This window comes from Anas platyrhynchos, chromosome 4 (genome assembly GCF_047663525.1).
Source record: "Anas platyrhynchos isolate ZD024472 breed Pekin duck chromosome 4, IASCAAS_PekinDuck_T2T, whole genome shotgun sequence".
Taxonomy (NCBI): domain Eukaryota; kingdom Metazoa; phylum Chordata; class Aves; order Anseriformes; family Anatidae; genus Anas; species Anas platyrhynchos.
Genome location: NC_092590.1, coordinates 6,100,329 through 6,118,377, shown reverse-complemented (window position 1 = coordinate 6,118,377; position 18,049 = coordinate 6,100,329). Strand labels below are relative to the sequence as shown.

At 35.6% G+C, this 18,049-nt stretch overlaps 1 protein-coding gene across 38 annotated transcripts in view; it reads right to left on the bottom strand.

The window, feature by feature from the left end:
• The window catches only part of CAMK2D (calcium/calmodulin dependent protein kinase II delta), a 165,472-nt gene that overhangs the window by 21,661 nt on the left and 125,762 nt on the right, over nt 1-18,049 (bottom strand). For 7 of the 38 annotated variants that reach the window (XM_027456558.3, XM_027456562.3, XM_027456569.3 and 4 more), the window contains 5 exons: nt 15,737-15,774; nt 14,161-14,193; nt 9,796-9,855; nt 8,163-8,204; nt 5,586-5,634 (listed from right to left, as the gene is read on the bottom strand). In XM_027456558.3, the coding sequence (XP_027312359.1) occupies nt 5,586-5,634; nt 8,163-8,204; nt 9,796-9,855; nt 14,161-14,193; nt 15,737-15,774 (222 nt within the window). The remainder of the gene's footprint in view (nt 1-5,585; nt 5,635-8,162; nt 8,205-9,795; nt 9,856-14,160; nt 14,194-15,736; nt 15,775-18,049) is intronic. The other 31 variants (XM_027456565.3, XM_027456575.3, XM_027456576.3 and 28 more) reach the window with 11 other exon arrangements.

Sequence of the window (18,049 nt, the reverse complement as noted above, 5' to 3'; positions counted from 1 at the left end):
TCTATGGTTAAAAAAAATAAAATACAAACACAAAAACAAAAGCTGTAAAATGAAATAAATTAGCAAAATATATGAAAATATGTACCTCCTACATGGTTAATTTTTTAAGCTGTGTACCTTACGGATGTATTAAGCAGCACAGTTTAGCCAGAATTTATCTGATCTGCAAAGTGTCCTACAGCTCAGCAATTCTGCCCATTGGGAATCATCAATCCTACTGGTATTTTCATTAATTCATTTCCAGGGGCAAAATAATACCACGAGAAGTCTAGACTTCCCGACCATGATAAATTAAACAACTCATCTTTGCAAAAGTTTGTGTGTGTTGCTGGCAAAAATAACAATGGTATTTTACAGTGTGACTGAAAAAAAACATATCAATCTTATGTTGCTGCCAAAGAGCTCTAATTTCATTTGTACAGGAAGGAGAAGAATCCTGGAAGAAGGCATTGATTACAGTTCATTTTTCAATACGCTTTTTCTGTCTGCTCCTACCCTTATCTTTAGGGGTGATCACTGTCACGCATATAAAGCATGCGATCAGTGGCTGATGTCTGAAATTTACGTGAGCAAGGAATTTGAACTATGGTTTCAGGTAACTTCAGACTCGAATTCTAGAATTAGCTTATTCCTTGAATTATTAAAACTCACCATTGCTTGCCAAGTAATGTTTCTAGTGAAAGAAATATGTTCTGTTTCTAAAAGATGTAAATACATATGTAAGTAAAAAAAAAAAAAAAAGGTACAGACATGAAGATTCTCAACGCTGTTTTGAAAGTAATTTTCAGTGTGAAACATAACACGAAAAACCAGACTGATTTCACTGCCTTCAAAATAAATATACCTGCCTTCAAATGTAAAAATAGGGTGAGATCCTGACTTGAGAGGAGAATACTGTACACTTTCCCTGAAAGACGTGAGAGGTAGGAATCTGTTCCTAAAGATAAATTTGTGATAGCTGATTTAGAATGCTTATTTATTTATTTTTGTTTAATTTGATACCTTTCTTATTTAATTGTAACATTTATAATATTTGTACGGGCATACATATGCACACACACTCCCACAGGGCACAGAAAAACATGAGTGTCCTGGACATAATCTATGCCACACAGACTCATGTGATTCACACAATTTTAATGCTGCTTTTAAAGAGTCACATCAATAAAAAAATAAGAAAATCACTTGATACAGAGCTGAATGTTTTAAATGTGTGTGGACTGGTAACACACACAAAGGGAGGAACCTTGCACCTGTGTGTGCAGCCTGTGCACAACATTAGAGTAACAGGAGGAGAAATACACCCTAATAAAGAAAAGCCATTCTCTGCAAGGTGTAGGTCATACTGTAATGCCATATAACATGCTAATTTTACTTTTCAGTTACAGAATGGCACCCCCAATTACCTTTCTCCTTTGCAGGAAGTACTTGTACACCATGCTGCAGAGAAAAGCAAACAGATTTTTTAAGATCCTTTGTCACCTAGGGTGAGGAACATTCCTTCTAGATCTCAAATTTGGTGACAAGTATCATCTCGAACATCTGTGTAAGGAGCCAGACAGTCACTAATCTGGGAATTCCCTCTCCTACTTCTGAGATCCATTCATCCCTATCAGTGACTTATCTCCAACTGCAGAAAGGAGGACTCTTGGGGTACTCCTAATAAAACATTATGAAAAGCAACCTCAGCTAGAAAGATGAGAAGTGTGAGAGAACACCCAAAAGTGAAAAACAAGCAAGCATGCAAGCAGTTAATGACAGGAAGATTATATTTGTCTTTTAAATGAATGGACAATGAAATCCCTATAAGGTGGAATAAATCAAGCTCCCAGTGTCTGGTGAACAGGGTAGCGGTGCTGCCAAGCTTCATGCCATGGATTTGATGCTGAAAGAGCTGCATCATTGCATGAAGTGACTGCAATCATCTCAGATGTTACAGATCAAGCTGTCATTCTTGGTGAGGAGAAAGCATCCCACCTTACTGCCAAACCATGTGAAGAGCAACAGCACACTGCTCTGCCTCCTCTTTTGCAAGCATGGTAACGTGTAGCTCCTCCTCCTGCAGTCTCCAGGAAATGCACAACGCAACACTCCGGAGTACAGCCTCAAATCCTCTTACTGGCTCATCTGTTTCATGCCCTTTGTGTCACTACTATACAGTAATGGGGTAGGAAGCTATAAACAACAGAAAGCTTCTTTACCTCATTTTACATCTCTCACTAAGATGCAGAAAAGAAAAGGGCACATCCAATTATCTTGTCTCTCAGACCTGTGATTACTAGAAGATCCTTTTTTTTTTTTTTTCCTAATTTGGAAATAAAGTATATCATAGCCATCCAATCTGTTTTTAACTGTGATATTACAGGATCAAGTAGAAGAATTGGGCAAAATATTTTCATTGTTGTTTTTCTTTTAATTGTATTGCTCAGACATAATTCTGCATGGTAAGCTTCAAACAAAATTTTATAGATAAAAATCCTATGGTTACAACATCAAGTTGTATCACCAAGAAGAGGGCCTATAATTAAATTATTCGTTTAACGAAGTTAGTTGCTAAACTACACATGGTGGTTGGAAGAAAGAAATACAGAGTCTTATGAATAAAGGTAAATTACACTGTATTATCCTCTGCATCAGCTGCAGATACCTGTAATTGTTCTCCAAGCCGTTACTTTGCATTAACTCAAACTGCTATCACTAGGCTGTTATTTAAAATGAGTGGGTACTGGCTGCTAATGTGCCCAAGCCTTTGTTCAAGTGGAGGCAAAATGATTCACTAAAACTCTGAGAAAAAAAAGGCAACATCAGTGACTTAATTAGAGCTAAATCCAGCTTATACGGTAAGGTAAGTCACACTTTACGGCTGCATTGCTACGAGCAGTGGGTAAAAATCCTCCACCACTGGGACGCCAATGCTGTACTCCTTGACTGCCTCTACAGCAGGAGACTACAGTTTCACAGAGCAATCCCAAATTTTTGCTAAACTCCAAGGATTTTTCCCTGCTTATGTGTGGAGAGGCTGAGAGAGCTGGGACTGCTCAGCCTGAAGAAGAGAAGGCCTAGGGGGGATCTTACCAATGAATTCAAAGAGCTGAAGGGAGGACACAGAGGACTGAGCCAGGCCCTTTTCAGTGGTGCCCACTGACAGGACAAGATGCAAGGGGCACAGACTGAAACAAAGGAGGTCCCCTCTGACCTTCAGGAGATGCTTCTTCACTGTGTGGGTGACAGAGCACTGGCACAGGCTGCCCAGAGAGGTTGCAGTGATCTCCTTGGAGATCTTCAAAAGCCACCTGGACGTGGTCTTTGTAAGCAGGGGGGTTAGACCAGATGGCCTCCAGAGGCCCCATCTAACCTCAACCATTCTGTGAGCATTACGACTATAAAAGTTCAGAAAGCAAGGAATTTATCAGAACAGACTTCAGGATGTGAAATACCAGTAAAGCTAACACCAAATAAACTTCATTTTCAAAGTTTCAAGTACTTCAAAACAGACGTACAACATGGTATTTTTTTTCCCAATGCAAATGTTATCTGCTATATTTTGGATAAGTGGTGTTCAGGGTCACTTGGTTCATTTTTACAGAGATATTGCCAATACAAATGAACCACTGACATAACAAAGATAATTATGTGTCAATAAAATAAGTATAAACTACATATTGTATATAACCAATCCATAAAACGGTACATCAGGATTTGCAAAGGTCATGACAATGCTGAAAATAAAAAAGCCTATAAACATTCTGCACCACACACACTGTTACCTAGAAAGGTTGCCCTTTCCTGTTTCTTCAATTAATATTCATAGGTTTGTTTGTTGGTCTTATGTTTGTGCAGAAACCCTCCCTAATATAAAACGAGACTAAGCCACAAGTTTGTACAGAATATGAACTTATTCCTCTGCCAACGTTAGTTTCCTTATACTAATAGTGGAATATAACTAAGGGATCAATAAGGATACATGAAATGTCACCCTTTTAAGCGCGTATCAGAAAGAAAAGGCAATTAGTTAGTAAACACATAATTAAATTTTGGATAGCAGAGTAAGTTTTGCCCAGGGGATATGATCCTTGCATTTATTTTGCTCTTCCATTATGGGTCATAAGGAAAGGATTAGCATTTATAATCATGTTGCCATTCCTGACCCCTTGCTACACTACATTTGCAGGAACAGAATATGGACTTACATCTCCTCAAGATTACATGAGTTCTTACAATTATTTTTTCTGCTATTGATTCTTCTGCAATGATAATATTTGAAAAGTAAGAATATGCTCAGCATAATAAAATATATGCTATAGGAACACTGGATATTATTTGATAGCACACCAAAGGAGTGGAATCAGAATTTGTTTGCTTTTAGAAACTGTGTAAATGTGCCATTTCCTGAATAACCGCAGAAATTCTTTGCTTAGAACAGGAAACATGCACAATATTGCCAGGTAAAAGATGCTCATCTGAACTGTTGCTCAGACAGTGGTGTGCCTTACTACAGAAATTATCCTCTCTTGTATTCCTTGTTTAACATTTGATTAGCAACTGCCACGTAGTTCTAAAACAGTACACTATCAATTTATTACCCTGGCAATACCGGTATTTATTTATCAAACATGGATAAGACCTGTTCTGCCAACCAAAAACTGAGCACCAGATGGTTTTGATACAATTTTAACTACTTCATGATTGAACGTCTTCTGAATTCTTAAATGCTCCCATACTTGTCTGAGGCTCTTTAGCAGATTCAAGCCTGTGTTTTAAGGTGTAGCATTCCAAGACTCCTACAGGAATTATACTACTAACAAAATCAAGCAATGCACTTAATATAATGATTATCCAATAATTATCTTTTCCATCCTCTATATTTTATTTTTACTGTCATCTTTGACTTGCATTTCACTTTTACATATACCATTTTTCTTTAGGGCTGAAAGATGACCACCATTTCTGTGAACCAGTGACACACAAACCCAACACCCAGCTTCAAAAGAAAATGTTGTTAAAATAAGTATGAGTAACATCGCAGTATAATATTTAGAGGGAAAAAATAAGAAACAAAACCAGTATCTGTGAATTTACAGATTATTATTATAATTAATTATATAGAAAAAGTTGTTGATTTTAGATTTTGAAGAACAAAAGGCTAAAATAACTGTATGGCCAGAACAAACAAGAAACATAAAAAAAACACTGGCATCTGAACAGAATAAAAATTAAAATGCTGACCTCCAAAAAAAAAAAAGTATGCAAAAAGTACACAAACTCAGGAAGACTTGTAAAGTGCTGGTGCATTTTTACACTACTACTATTATTACTGGAACTAGTATCTGAGCTAATAAGCAGTAATTTCATGTTCTTCATTCCAAAACATTCTGATAAACAACATCTTGGGAACTAAAAACCCAATGGTAAGTCGGAAATATGTCAAAAATAGTACAGAAGACTGTAAAAATCATTTCATTTATAAAAGGAAAATAGCCTCTCTTATGATTAGTTAGGAGTTTTTGTGTTTAATGACCTATTGAGATACTTTCACATAAACTCATGTTATTGCTTCTCCAAATGTTTCAAGCTGAAAATCATACCTTTCACATCTTCGTCTTCAATGGTTGTATTGGAACTCTCTGTTGATTCCTGTAGAGAAATAAATATAAGCAGAATGTATAAAACAAGCCAAGTCTTATTTGCGTGCCTTTGAAAATTACAGTTAGTTACAGGTATCATGCAAAGCCTTGAAGCAGGGTGGGATGTAATTCACAAACAAATGGTCACAAACCAGTTGAGACATTTCCAACCTGAAACTGATGCCAAACATTGCCGCTCACTACAAAAGGGAACATAAATACATTTCCTGCTGTCTAATGCATTTACTTCACAGGAATGTAAAGGCAACATTTTTCTTAATCATCCAACTGTACAAAGTCCATCTGAAATGTTATATGAATTACCTCAGCCAAGTAGGAGGAGAGCTTGCCATTTTAACTGATTAACCAGTGATTAACCAACTGTGTAAAGTCATTCCAGTCCAATTTTTAAATATGCAGATTTCTTCATTCTGCAATTCTCAATTGTTTCTCCACTCTCTTACACAGTATGCATTAAAATTAAGTTTCCCAGTGATTTTAGGAATTTGGATAAATTTCTGTCATTTTTCTGTTGCTTTTGTGATTAAAAAAGAATCAAAGCAAACAGTGAATGGGTAAGTTTATAACAACTTCGACAAACGGAGGTATCTTTGTAGCAGTATTCCTCAAGCAACCATCCAGAGGAATGACTTGTCTATCAGAAAGTTTATACTTAAAACCACTGCATGGTTAAAATGGCAAGAATACTGCATCTCAGTCTTCCATAAATTACCAGAAAAATGAAATATTACAGGAAAATTCAACAGGGCACTGTCAAATCTAATAAGTAAATATTTTTTGAAAGCCTGCTAGCTTTTAACCTTGATTTTTTTTATCTGTGTATTTTTTTTGAGAAGATCAGTATTTTTTGTCTTTAACTCTCAGCTCAATAGCAAAGGGACTAATTGGGCTGATTTTTACTGAGGGATGGAATCTGGAGGTGGTATTGTATTTAACTTTCAAAAGGATTTTACAATTAAATAATAAAATCTAAATTTGACAGTGCCCTTTATTTATCATCTCCTCATAAGGCTGAGTCAAAAGAATGTTCAAACAGTTAATGCATTACTTGGACCTTAAAAAACAAAACACATGTGCATCCATAAATAAAACTACATGAATCAACTCGCACACAAACAAAACCAAACAAGTCACCATGCTTTTCTGGTACTGGCGGGTGTTAGATGTTTCACTCTACACAGATGTATCATGCTCTTTCACTTCAAGTATTAGGTACTTATAAGTAAACAAAAACCCCACATGAAAACAAGTTGTAAACACCATGCACAAGCTCACACGGCAGATGTAGCCTGTAATATTGAAGCATCCACTCCAGTTGCCATACTACAATGATCAGTTTATCAGACAAATTTAGGAGTAACTCTCCGCATTAAGTGATTTGCTTGTCTGCTGTGACCTTTTGGGACATTGAGCATTTTAATTGCTATGATTATATATTACAGCCAAGTAGATGTAGGCATGCCAATATTGTATTTGTGGTTTATGTTTTTTGGTCTTTAGTGGACTTTAGCAACAAAGCTTAGATTAGAATTTTCAAACAGGCTGTTTGTTGCCTTTGAGTTAAAACTTGGGGAGCTGAAAAAGTAGTAACATGAAAATAAGAGCTCGAAGTTCTACAGAGGTACATAAAGGAATGGAGAACACAAGCACAATACACACCATCAGCATGTTCATGCTTCAGAAATGCCTGCATGCGTTATTTTTTCACTCAGATTCAATCCTTCTCCCATAAAATAATCACAAGTAGTTAGACTAGATGAATGAAATGACAAATGTTTAAGTCAGCATTGTAAACGGGGAAATTTTTGTTGAAGAGTAAATTCTTTGCAGGTAACCTAGGAACATGTGTTATATGGAAATGATATTTCCTGTCCCTTTTCAAGTCCATGCATGAAAAAAAACAAACAAACAAAACATGTTTTAGGAACCAGCTGCCAAACACAAACACGACAATACGCAAGAAAAGGAAAACAGCATGAAGAAAATGTATAAAAATAAAAAGACCTCTTGATCACTTGAAATGTTATTTGAAACTGCTCAATGATGTTATGGAAGAAAACCAAAGTCCTGTGCAAAACATGGTATATAAACATGCTGAGAAACAGCAGATGCGATAAACTGAAATTATGTCTTTATCTAAGGTGACAACTGCACATAAAACTCATTATAACATCACCACACTCTGACAACAGCATTCTTTTTTTTTTTTTTAAAACTTAAAATGGAGAATTTTTGGCTGGAACAATTAGTACACAATGCTCCCTGAGACTGGTTGCATGGGGTAATGAGCTCTGCCAATTGCTGCCAACTCTCCCAAGAGTTTGAGACGCACAGCAACCAGCAGAACACATGCAGCAGATGAACACAGATGAAACAGGCTCAAGAGACGCCAGGTGTAACAAATGCAGAAATGAGATTTTGCTCCATAAATTCCTGAAACGGCCCTACTCTGTTGTGGAATAGTGGATGAAATGTGTGGTTTGGAAAGGCAAGATGGAGTTGATTCTTTCTGAATACCTTATTTCCATCAGGGTTGTGGATTACTGTAGTTTGGGGCTCCTGAGCAAGAACAAAATAAGAGAAAGAGTTCTCATTGGTAAATACATTCTCATTAGTGTGAGGGAGTGCAAGAAGAGCCAGCTCACAAATGCTGAACAGTGACAAGAGCTAGAACAAATGTTAACTATTGCCAGAGGATGAAACTGGATGCCTCTAATAAATATTTCCTCAACAGCAAGCCAGCAAAAAAAGACCATCTCACCTAATGCAGCAGCATGCAAAGACCTTATTCATGACCAATGTATACAGGGCTTTGAAGCTCCGGAGACCTGCAGAGGCTCTCTTTTTCACAAGGTCACACTAAAGGCTTTGCTTCTTTTCTTGTCTGAGCCAGGCCAGACAAGAAGGCCAGGAATGACCTCTTTTCTTTAAGCATGTTTGCTTGTATTAGTATTAACACAATGGTCTATGAAAGTACAGATGGATTGATAAAGATAAAGGATAAGCTAAGTACCTACAAACACTACTGTGTTTAGGAATGTGCAGATTGTTACCAATTGATGCCCAGGCAGAGCTGCACAGGATAAGTGAAAGAGATCTTTTTAAAGTGTATTTTATTTTTTTTAAAGGATTTGGGGAAACTAATAATAAAACAGATTAAATAATCATTGAAATGGCAGTTAGCCAGCATGCTTTCAGCACTGACCATTGTCCTTTGTGACTATGTCTGGAAACATAGACCATATACTCATATATGAAACCTGCTACCTGGTAACTGGTCCTTGAAATTCCTTAGCAATGTATGCTTCAGTACCAGTTGCCCAAAAATTGAAGATGAAAAATCTCTCCCAATGTGTGTAAGAATTATCCACATTTCCTAAGTGATGCATGCATGCATATGGGACACAATGCCTCACAGAATCAGGTACTTACACACTGGCATTCATATTTGTGAGCCACATGTATGCCTAAGAAATAGGAGATACTAATAAAAGCAAGATTGCAACAGAAACATTCGTGAACGGCACTGATTAGTAATATGTGCCTAGCAGAGCTTATTAATGAGTAATGTCTGCTGCAGCTTTAATGCAAGAGAAGTAGTGAAAATGTTTAGGACTATATGCCTCTCGATCCTTGGGAAGACTTGCAAAGTCCTGCTGAGTCTCAGCAAATATGGAATGAAAATCTGAATAAGGTCTGTTTTATGGTTGCCTAGCAATAATCCTGTTAGCTCTCCTTGATATCAATACTTATACTAAGACAAAAGCAGAGAAAATAATAGATTTTTTTTTTCTCCAAAAGGTTAGCGTTAAAAAGATTCAAACAATCATCAGGCAAAGAGCTAAGAGCAACATAAAGCACATTCTACTCACTTTCTGGCACAGCATGCAAAAAAATCCAACTACAGTTACAAATGCTATGACTCTACCGCATCCAGCTTCCACGTAATGTTTTCTATTAATAAACACGCTGTAACAATGGTCTTCCTCACACACAAAAAAACATAATTCAAACAAAAGTTTTTTTCAAAAACCTGTTCTTAGAAAGCAAACAGTGTAAAAGCATGGAAAAAAAAAAAAAAAGAGGGAAGAACAAACAGAAGACAGTCAAAAACTTCAAGATAGCATGAGAAGGAAGATTCCAGGTATACCAGCGCCGGGGTAGGAATATTTTCCTTGGGGCTGGTTACCACGTTCGTTTTGTTGTTTATCTGTAGGTATGCAGAAAATAGAAACAGACAGGCCTTAGAACTCTTGGTAGGCAACGTATCTATATCTCTCTGTATAGAACATCTATATACAGATATAGATATCTATATATAGATATAGATATGGAAATAAAGAATCACAGAAAGATGAACTTATGAACTTGGAAGAACACTACCAATAGATCTGATAGCTAGCTGCAACTCCTCCAAACATGCTAGCTACCGCTTTTCAGATGCACTATAAGAAGTTCTGTATGAGGTATAGATGACTTCAGCTGTGACACTTAAAAGAACAGAAAGCCTTTAAATAGCAGCTAAACACATAGAAAAAGAAAAAAGAATTATTATGGGTTTGAAGAGAGTACTAAATAGCCATTGTGATTTCTTGTCATGCAACAGTATTAAATATTTGCACCCAATTGTACTTAGTTTCTAATCACCAATCACTAGCGTAAATAATATTTGGTTATTCATAGCTCTTCAAATATCTACACATTTGTTCTACTGTCTTCTGGGAACAGACCTGAATAAATATAACTGATGCTGGAAAGAGACTGGTGCCCCTTCATCTTTTTTGGTGTCACTTACTACAGAACGACTGCCAGCTGTGATTTTTTTTTTTCTTTTTTGTGATTTCAGGAATCCTGCAGTAACTGAGTATCAGCCTTTCAGTTTAGCACTATGAACTGAAAGTGTAAGGTTTCACACTACAGCATCTGTAATCTTAATACACAAATCACTGCGTATCTGCTTAATTTACATGTAGGCCACCACACTAATTCTTAAGCTTTGCACAGTACCAAACTTTTACAAAATTTTTGGCCTTTACTTACATAATCTCTTAGTTCAAAATAAGTTGTTTAGCAATGAGATTGAAGTTGTCTGATTCTTTAAATCCATTTTTTAAATTCAGCTTTCATAAATACCATGGTATGAAAAGAACAGAAATACTAAAAGTCATGTACCAAGCCACTTTTTACATGCACTAGAAAGCAAGATTAAAGTATAGGTAAAAATTAGTCCGAAATATGTCATTTTTCTTTAACAATTATTAGGAAATATTTTCATGTACATTTCAGTTATGTCTAAATTTAACAAGAACAATCCAAAGCAGCATGCAGAACTGGGTGCATAGATATAGAGTCTGGAAAGACTTTGATCAAAAATGAACTTCTACTGAACCTTTTAGTCACAGTGCTTAATAATATACTTGCAAAACAAATGAACAGAAGTTCAAAATTGTTTCATTATTGAATTTTTGTAAAAATTTAAATAACTTCATCATTTAAAGAAGAACTCTAGCAATTTTGGGGTCAGCTTGTAAAGTATTTTTTCTTCTAAAAGAAAACCCTTTCTAAAACCAATTAGAAAATTAAGATGTGCTATGTAATAAATACAAAAAAGCATAAGGAATGAGTAAGTCCTAGAATAGTAGCTGTACAAAGAGCTGTACAGTAAACATCTGACTTTTAATTTAAATTTCCCAATGACCGTAGCCTCGGATGAAGTATTCAGCTTCTCAGTGGTGCAGGCTGTGAAGCGTTTCAAGTTCGGTCTGTGCCAATGTTTTGCGAAATTCAAACCTTTGGAAGTTAGCATCACTGGGGAAAGTCACTGAACTTAATATCGTTGACAATTTTTCATGATTATTTTACTTCGGTAGAGGTATAGCAGGAACTAAGCCTGCAGCTAACCTGAAGTCTTACAGAAGGCATGTCTAGGTTCTAGAAACATCAGCAGGGTTTGCATTACTTAATTACAGACTGCAAACTTCCTTACCCTAATAAATATTTAACTGACTTAAAAAAAAAAAAAAAGTCAGGGAATGTTTTGATACTAGATGTAATCTAGTAATATTTGTGATAGATCCATTCTCCCATATAAGATCAAAATAATTTTCTTTAAGATCAATGTCCTGCTGTAGAGCACTGTGAACACGAAACACTTTTTTTTTTTTTTTTAATTTAAGCAATGATCTTTCTACAGAAATACCTATTAAGAGAAAATGAGTTATTATTGAGTTCCAAGTGTTTATTTTATGGCCCCAATTAGCTTAGTTATTGCCAAATAAGTTTCATTCATCTATTCACTGTTACATACTCAGTGATATTTCAGCCAAAAGTTTCAGGGGTATCTGAACTCAAGACAGGGAGAAAAAAAATACCTTGGTGCATAATTTCATTTGAAGAAGACATACATATTAGTGAGTATTTTATATACCAACTAACTTGCTTAGATATTTATGGGACTGTGAAATTGGCAAAACCTGAACTCCTTACTCAGGAAAAACCTTAAAAAACACCCAGCTACTTCAGTAAAAGGAAGTTCTCTATAGCAGAATTATGGAACATCAAGAATACATACAACGCTGCTTGCTGGCATACTAAATCTTCTAAACCAGGAGAAAAATCATGTATCCAGTTATATAACTAAAAGTTCTTATTTTGGTGACAGCCTAGTCATCGAAAAAACTATGAACAAAAAGCACCTAACAAAAGGCACAGATACACATTAGCAAAAATGTGAGGAAAGAAATGAATATTTCACGAGATTTCATACAGTTCTATTCCCGTAGCTAAAAAAAAAAAAAAAAAAAAAAAAAAAGTGATATGCCAAACAAAAGCTTGTTGTTGAATACATAATGAAAACAGGTTAATCAAATTCCAATTCCAATTTTGCCTGAGTAAGGAGAGCAGGCTTGGGTCCATACTCCCTTGGTGAAAGTCCTATAAAAATAAACAATATCCATTACAGCTACTGCTGAAAACTGCAGGAAATATATTCAAAACTTCTTAGTAACATAATGAGAATATAGCATTCATTAGTAAAAGCAGAAAGAGATAGCAATTCAAAATTATTTCTTCTGTACTTTTATACTATAATATACTTCTGTATATTATTTATTCTGAACTTTCAAACTTAGAGAGAAATCAGCTATAAGCCTTATACTTTCTCTCTCCCACAGAACACATAACTTGTGTTTTTTTTTTTTTTGCTTGTATGTTAACACACATTGTGTATTGTGCATATATTTTAACAGAAGAGGGAAATGGTTTAAAAGGGAAAAAATCATGTTAAACAATTATTCTAAAGCTCAGTTATACCAAAGTGGTGATCTTCTGTTTGTTGTGAAGAAGGAAAACTTATACTAGCACACCACTTGTCAAGAGCCATTCTTTTAGGTCTGATCATGGTGCAGGCTGGACACACACAAATGCTCCAAACATCTGGACATGACTGTAGAATCATTACAGGTCTTTTGTCAAAATATTATAAAAATATTTTAAGAAACAAAACCTGCATCTTGGGATTTAAGCTTGCACATTATACTTTGGTAATGAAAAGTTAAAGCACATCGCATTTGGGCTACTAGAAATATCTTCACCATGCTTTTCCAGTAATCCTCATTTGGCCACTGTTACCACTGATCCTCTGTCACTGAAAATATTTGTTCACCCAAAGAGATGACTATTTTCCTATATAAATACATGCCTGTCCACACCTGACCAGAACCTTCTTGCTTTTCAAGGAGAGTTGCGCTTCCCAGTGATAGGTGTGGATGAGGAGCATTTGCCATTCCTCTACCCACAGCAGCAGCAGAAGCTGGCAGGGACATCACAGCACATCATCACGAATATCGCAAAATTCATATTCAAAACCATATTCAACAGGGTACAATAAGTTGCTGGTCTGTTGGGACCGCAGAGGCCAAATGAATACATGGCTATAGAGTAGGCTGAAGAGTAAGGAAAGAGGCTGACTGTCAGTTGGGATGCTTTGTGATGAAAATTGGAGCCGTGAAGGAAGTTAGTTGGGAGGCTGTAGTAAGGACAGACTGTGAAATTGTTTTCCTGATTCCTAAGCATTTAGCATGGCACCCTGATCTATAGTTGCTCAGTTAAATCAATACTATTTCATTGTGCACAACAATGTAGTTTGTGTTACATTTTATGACAGTAATACTATTAGCTTTAAATGCAAAGAGATTTTAAAGATTAATGGAAGGCTGTTATAAGATTACTATTTTGTTACTATTTTTATTTACCAAGGACAGCTGCATTGGCCAATGTTACATCTACTTTTTGTTTGGTTTTGTATGTCCCCAGGTAAAAAAAAAAAACATATAAAAATCTTGCTTGAAAGAACTGCAGAACAATTCATATAGCAACTGCAGGCTTAAAATTCACAAGATTGTACTGTAAAGTCTTGCAGCTTCTTGCAGTATGTTAACAAAACTAAATGCAACTGTTTGATTTCTAGGTGTGAACGTTTCACCGTAGGAAAAATCTGTCAGATAAAGATCCTCACCATCATCTGAACACTCGAACTGGACTTCCTTTTCTGAATTGACCAGTCAGAGAGAAAGGAAAAGAAGAAAATGTGACTGGTTGGATTTAAAGTATCAATGCATGGAGTACAGTATATATTTTTTTCTCTTTTTAATAGGAAAAAACTTAAGCTGTAGGAAGAAGTGGAAAAATGCTATGGAGAATATAGTAACTATAAAAGAAATGACCAAAATAGACTTCCCCCGATGTAAATTTACTCCCTTTGCTCCACATGACCATGCAGACAAAAAGCAGATATATAGCGTGCTGAAATCCAAAATATCGTATCCCAGCAAGTGTAATTTAGGCAAAATTTTGGCAACAATTGTTTGCTGTATTATATTTAAAATTGAGATATAACAAATACCATTGTAGACCTGTAGGAGGAATGATATTTATAAAGGAATATCTGTTCAGTTAAGTACATAAAATCTATATATTCCACAATAATCATGTTAAGGATTTTCCACAGAAATGACTGAGTAGTACAGATTGCGTGTTTCTCCATATAGCTAAGATACCTGCTGCTTCTAAGTGAGAAGCACTGAAATCATGGTGTACTCACTTCATTTTGTCAGTGCCAAGATGTTTTTATAGGAAAAGTGTACATATTTGGGAGAACAGGGACAAACGTACTACGAGTCTGGTGTTTAAGCATACAATGTTTTGTTAAAATAAAAAGTTAAGATTGAATAATAAATTAAAATTCAGATCTAAGACACACTCCTGAGAGAAAACATAGAGTAGAAGGATCTCTTTTGAATCATATAATGAAAGCTTTAAGCACTTATTTTAGTCTTCAGGAGTCCTCAGAGAAAATAAATAAAATATTTTTCATTACTGAGTGAGACATATATATATATTTTTTTTATTTTTTTTGGCTGTTTTTCAAAGTATTTATCCAGGACACTCATTTGTGAAGAATCTCTCCTCCTGCAGGATCTGGTGACATGAGAATAGGAGCTCTAAATCATGTATGAAAGCTGCCAAAATGTTCCCTTCTTAGCAAGATCTATTCATCAAGATGAGCTGATTTGTTGAGATACTAAACCCCTCGAGTTCTGCCAAATATAGCAAGTATATCTGGCAGGATACACCTCATGTGGAGCCAAGCCTACCAGTAAAACTTTTGGTCTTCCAAGGAATCTAATGAAAAGTCGAGGAGAAATATGGAGGCAATAGAGCTGCAGACAAGCACTGATACCTAGCCATCTAACATGGCCACCACCAAAACATCATTTATATTTATAAGCTAATTAATAACATTGAGTCACACAATCATCCTTCACTGAAACATCAATAAAACATTTTCTCCAGCAGTTTTCTATTTTCCACTTATTAAAATGCTTGTTTTTCAAATATTTATTTTATTTCATTTTTTTTAAAGTTTCACCTAACATTCACCTAACATTCATGACTTCAAATACATAATAAGAAGCACTTATTATTACATTTTATCATGAAAAGAAATAACAATACTCAAATCTAAGAATTGCCAGAAGTTACAGGTAGGTGGTGACTAAGAATATGTATTTTAAAGCATGTGTTTAACCTACCTTAACTCCATCCGGCTTTTTCAGTAAACTCTTGGCTGCTGTAAAATGAGACAAGTAATTTCAGTGTCAGACAGTCACCACTGAGGTCAATCAGCTGTGCAGCAAGCCCCCATTGACTCCCTGCTGCACATACATTTTCAATTTCTATTTCCTCCTTTTGTTGCTCTGAGTACAGGAAATTAAATGTTGATAATGTTTAAGAAACTACAAATACCTCAGGTACATCTCTTTTTCCACTGATTAAAGCTGGTGGTTAACCGTAAAATACAAAACCTAGTTGTTAGGAACTTTTCTTGGTGGCATACAGGAAACAGTTGCAGCTGGTATCTTAATGATGTTATTAATATAAGAGTGCCACAGAAATAACCTATATCACATCAGTAAAGTATCTCAAAAGCACAGGGAGGTACATGACTGCCTATTCCATTTAATGAAAAGTGAACTGATTTTTAAAACATCATCTCTGAGCATGGTTTGTTGGGGACTTCCCACCAGGACAGTATCAGTCTCCTTGTGTGACAGGTCAGGGAACACAAATACGAAAGAACAATCTGCTAGTGAAGTTTTGATTTGGAGGAGTGCTTCTTGGGAGTTAATAATAAGGAATGGCAGCTTTGCCCCCAATGAGAAAAACCTGCCTGCCACTTTTCAATCATGTTGCACACTGATCAAAGTTCTTCGAAGTAAGTGGTGGGCAAAATCTCACTTGCCATGATTTTCTTAGGCTTTATATTCCACCACTTAAACTAGCACGAAGAACCAGGCCAAATTATTCCAAATTACTCAATTTGGAGGGCTAATGTGCAAGAAAACACACCACAGCCCAGAACCTGCAAGCATTACAGCAGAACAATATGCAGGAAGACCTACTAAATTCAAATATACTATTCATTAAAATGCAAATGCTTGATGACTCACTGCCAATTCTTGAAGAATAATAAATTACAAAACAAGCCTTGTGGGTTTTTGTTTTATTGGTGTTTATGGTCCAATCTTCCTATTGAAAAGTATATCACAGCTTAGGTTGAAAGTGCCGTTCTATCTACACTGTTTTACTCAGAATTAGGAAGCTTTTTTGAAAGAGAAATGCTCCAGCTAACAAGCTGGCACTACCAAAGGGAGGTAGACCTTATACGAGCTCCCATCATTACTGGTATCCTTCCATTAAAACAAAACAAGATAAACCCCAAACCAGCCAAACAAAAAGAAATAATTGGAACTTGCTAGACTGAGGTTGCTCCAACCAGTTGAGGATTTTGGAGTTAATGAGTTATCTGTCTTAAAGTTGAAGTTCATTTGTGTATTTGTGGCTTACTCACTGGCTCCATCTGCATTAAGTGCTCATTTAGCTCTGTACAGGGTACAGAAAATGTAAGACCACCTCAGAAATTGTACAGAAATAACTGATATCCATTACTGTGCTGTTTACATTAAAAAAAAAAAAAAAGAAAAAAAAGAACTATATGATGAAGCCAGATTACCGTTTATAATTTCATGGATACATCACCCCTCCAAATGCATTTTATAAACTATGGACATCAGCAAAGACTGCTGTTAAAACTCTCACAAGGGCTGTGATTTCCAACTAAATTAAGAGCAATAAATTTGCCTGCATTATGTAACAAGAACAGTGTATATATTTTTTTTTAATTTACAGAAGCATGTGAATTAATACTTAAAATAAAGTGCCTTACAAAAATATGGGGGGATAGGATAGGACCTGTGTGTTTGAAGGACCTGATACAACCAGGCACTCCAGAAAGTCATTTAGGGAAAGCAAAGGGGAAGAGATACTTCTACAACCTATGGCCAAAAAACCCAGAAGTTCATTGCTTTTGAAGCCTGTTTTATACCATTATAGTTTATAAAATTATGGGAAAATATACATTAACTCTTATAGGCTGCTGTCCATAACAAACTAGGTTCTTTGACTACAGTTATACATAAAACTTCTGAGTTCTTTCAACGCTTAACCAACATTACATGTTATATGTGAAAAATTAAATAAAAGCCAGTAAAATGAAGGCACCAAAAGCAGTAACTACAGGTATTGTGTTTATGGCACTGCCAGCATGTCCTTTAAAATGTGCCTGGTATGGATTATTATGCAGTATTTTATGTTATAGGACATATTTCATACTCAGCTGCCTTTGCAATCGTTGTTTTTGGCTTGGAATGCTTTTTTTATTTTTATTTTCATTTTATATTTTAATTCATCTTTCTCTAAGCACAGATACTGCATACAAATCAAATATTTAAATAATTTGCAGTAGCAAAGCAATTAGCATATTCTAAATTAAGCCCACAATGAAA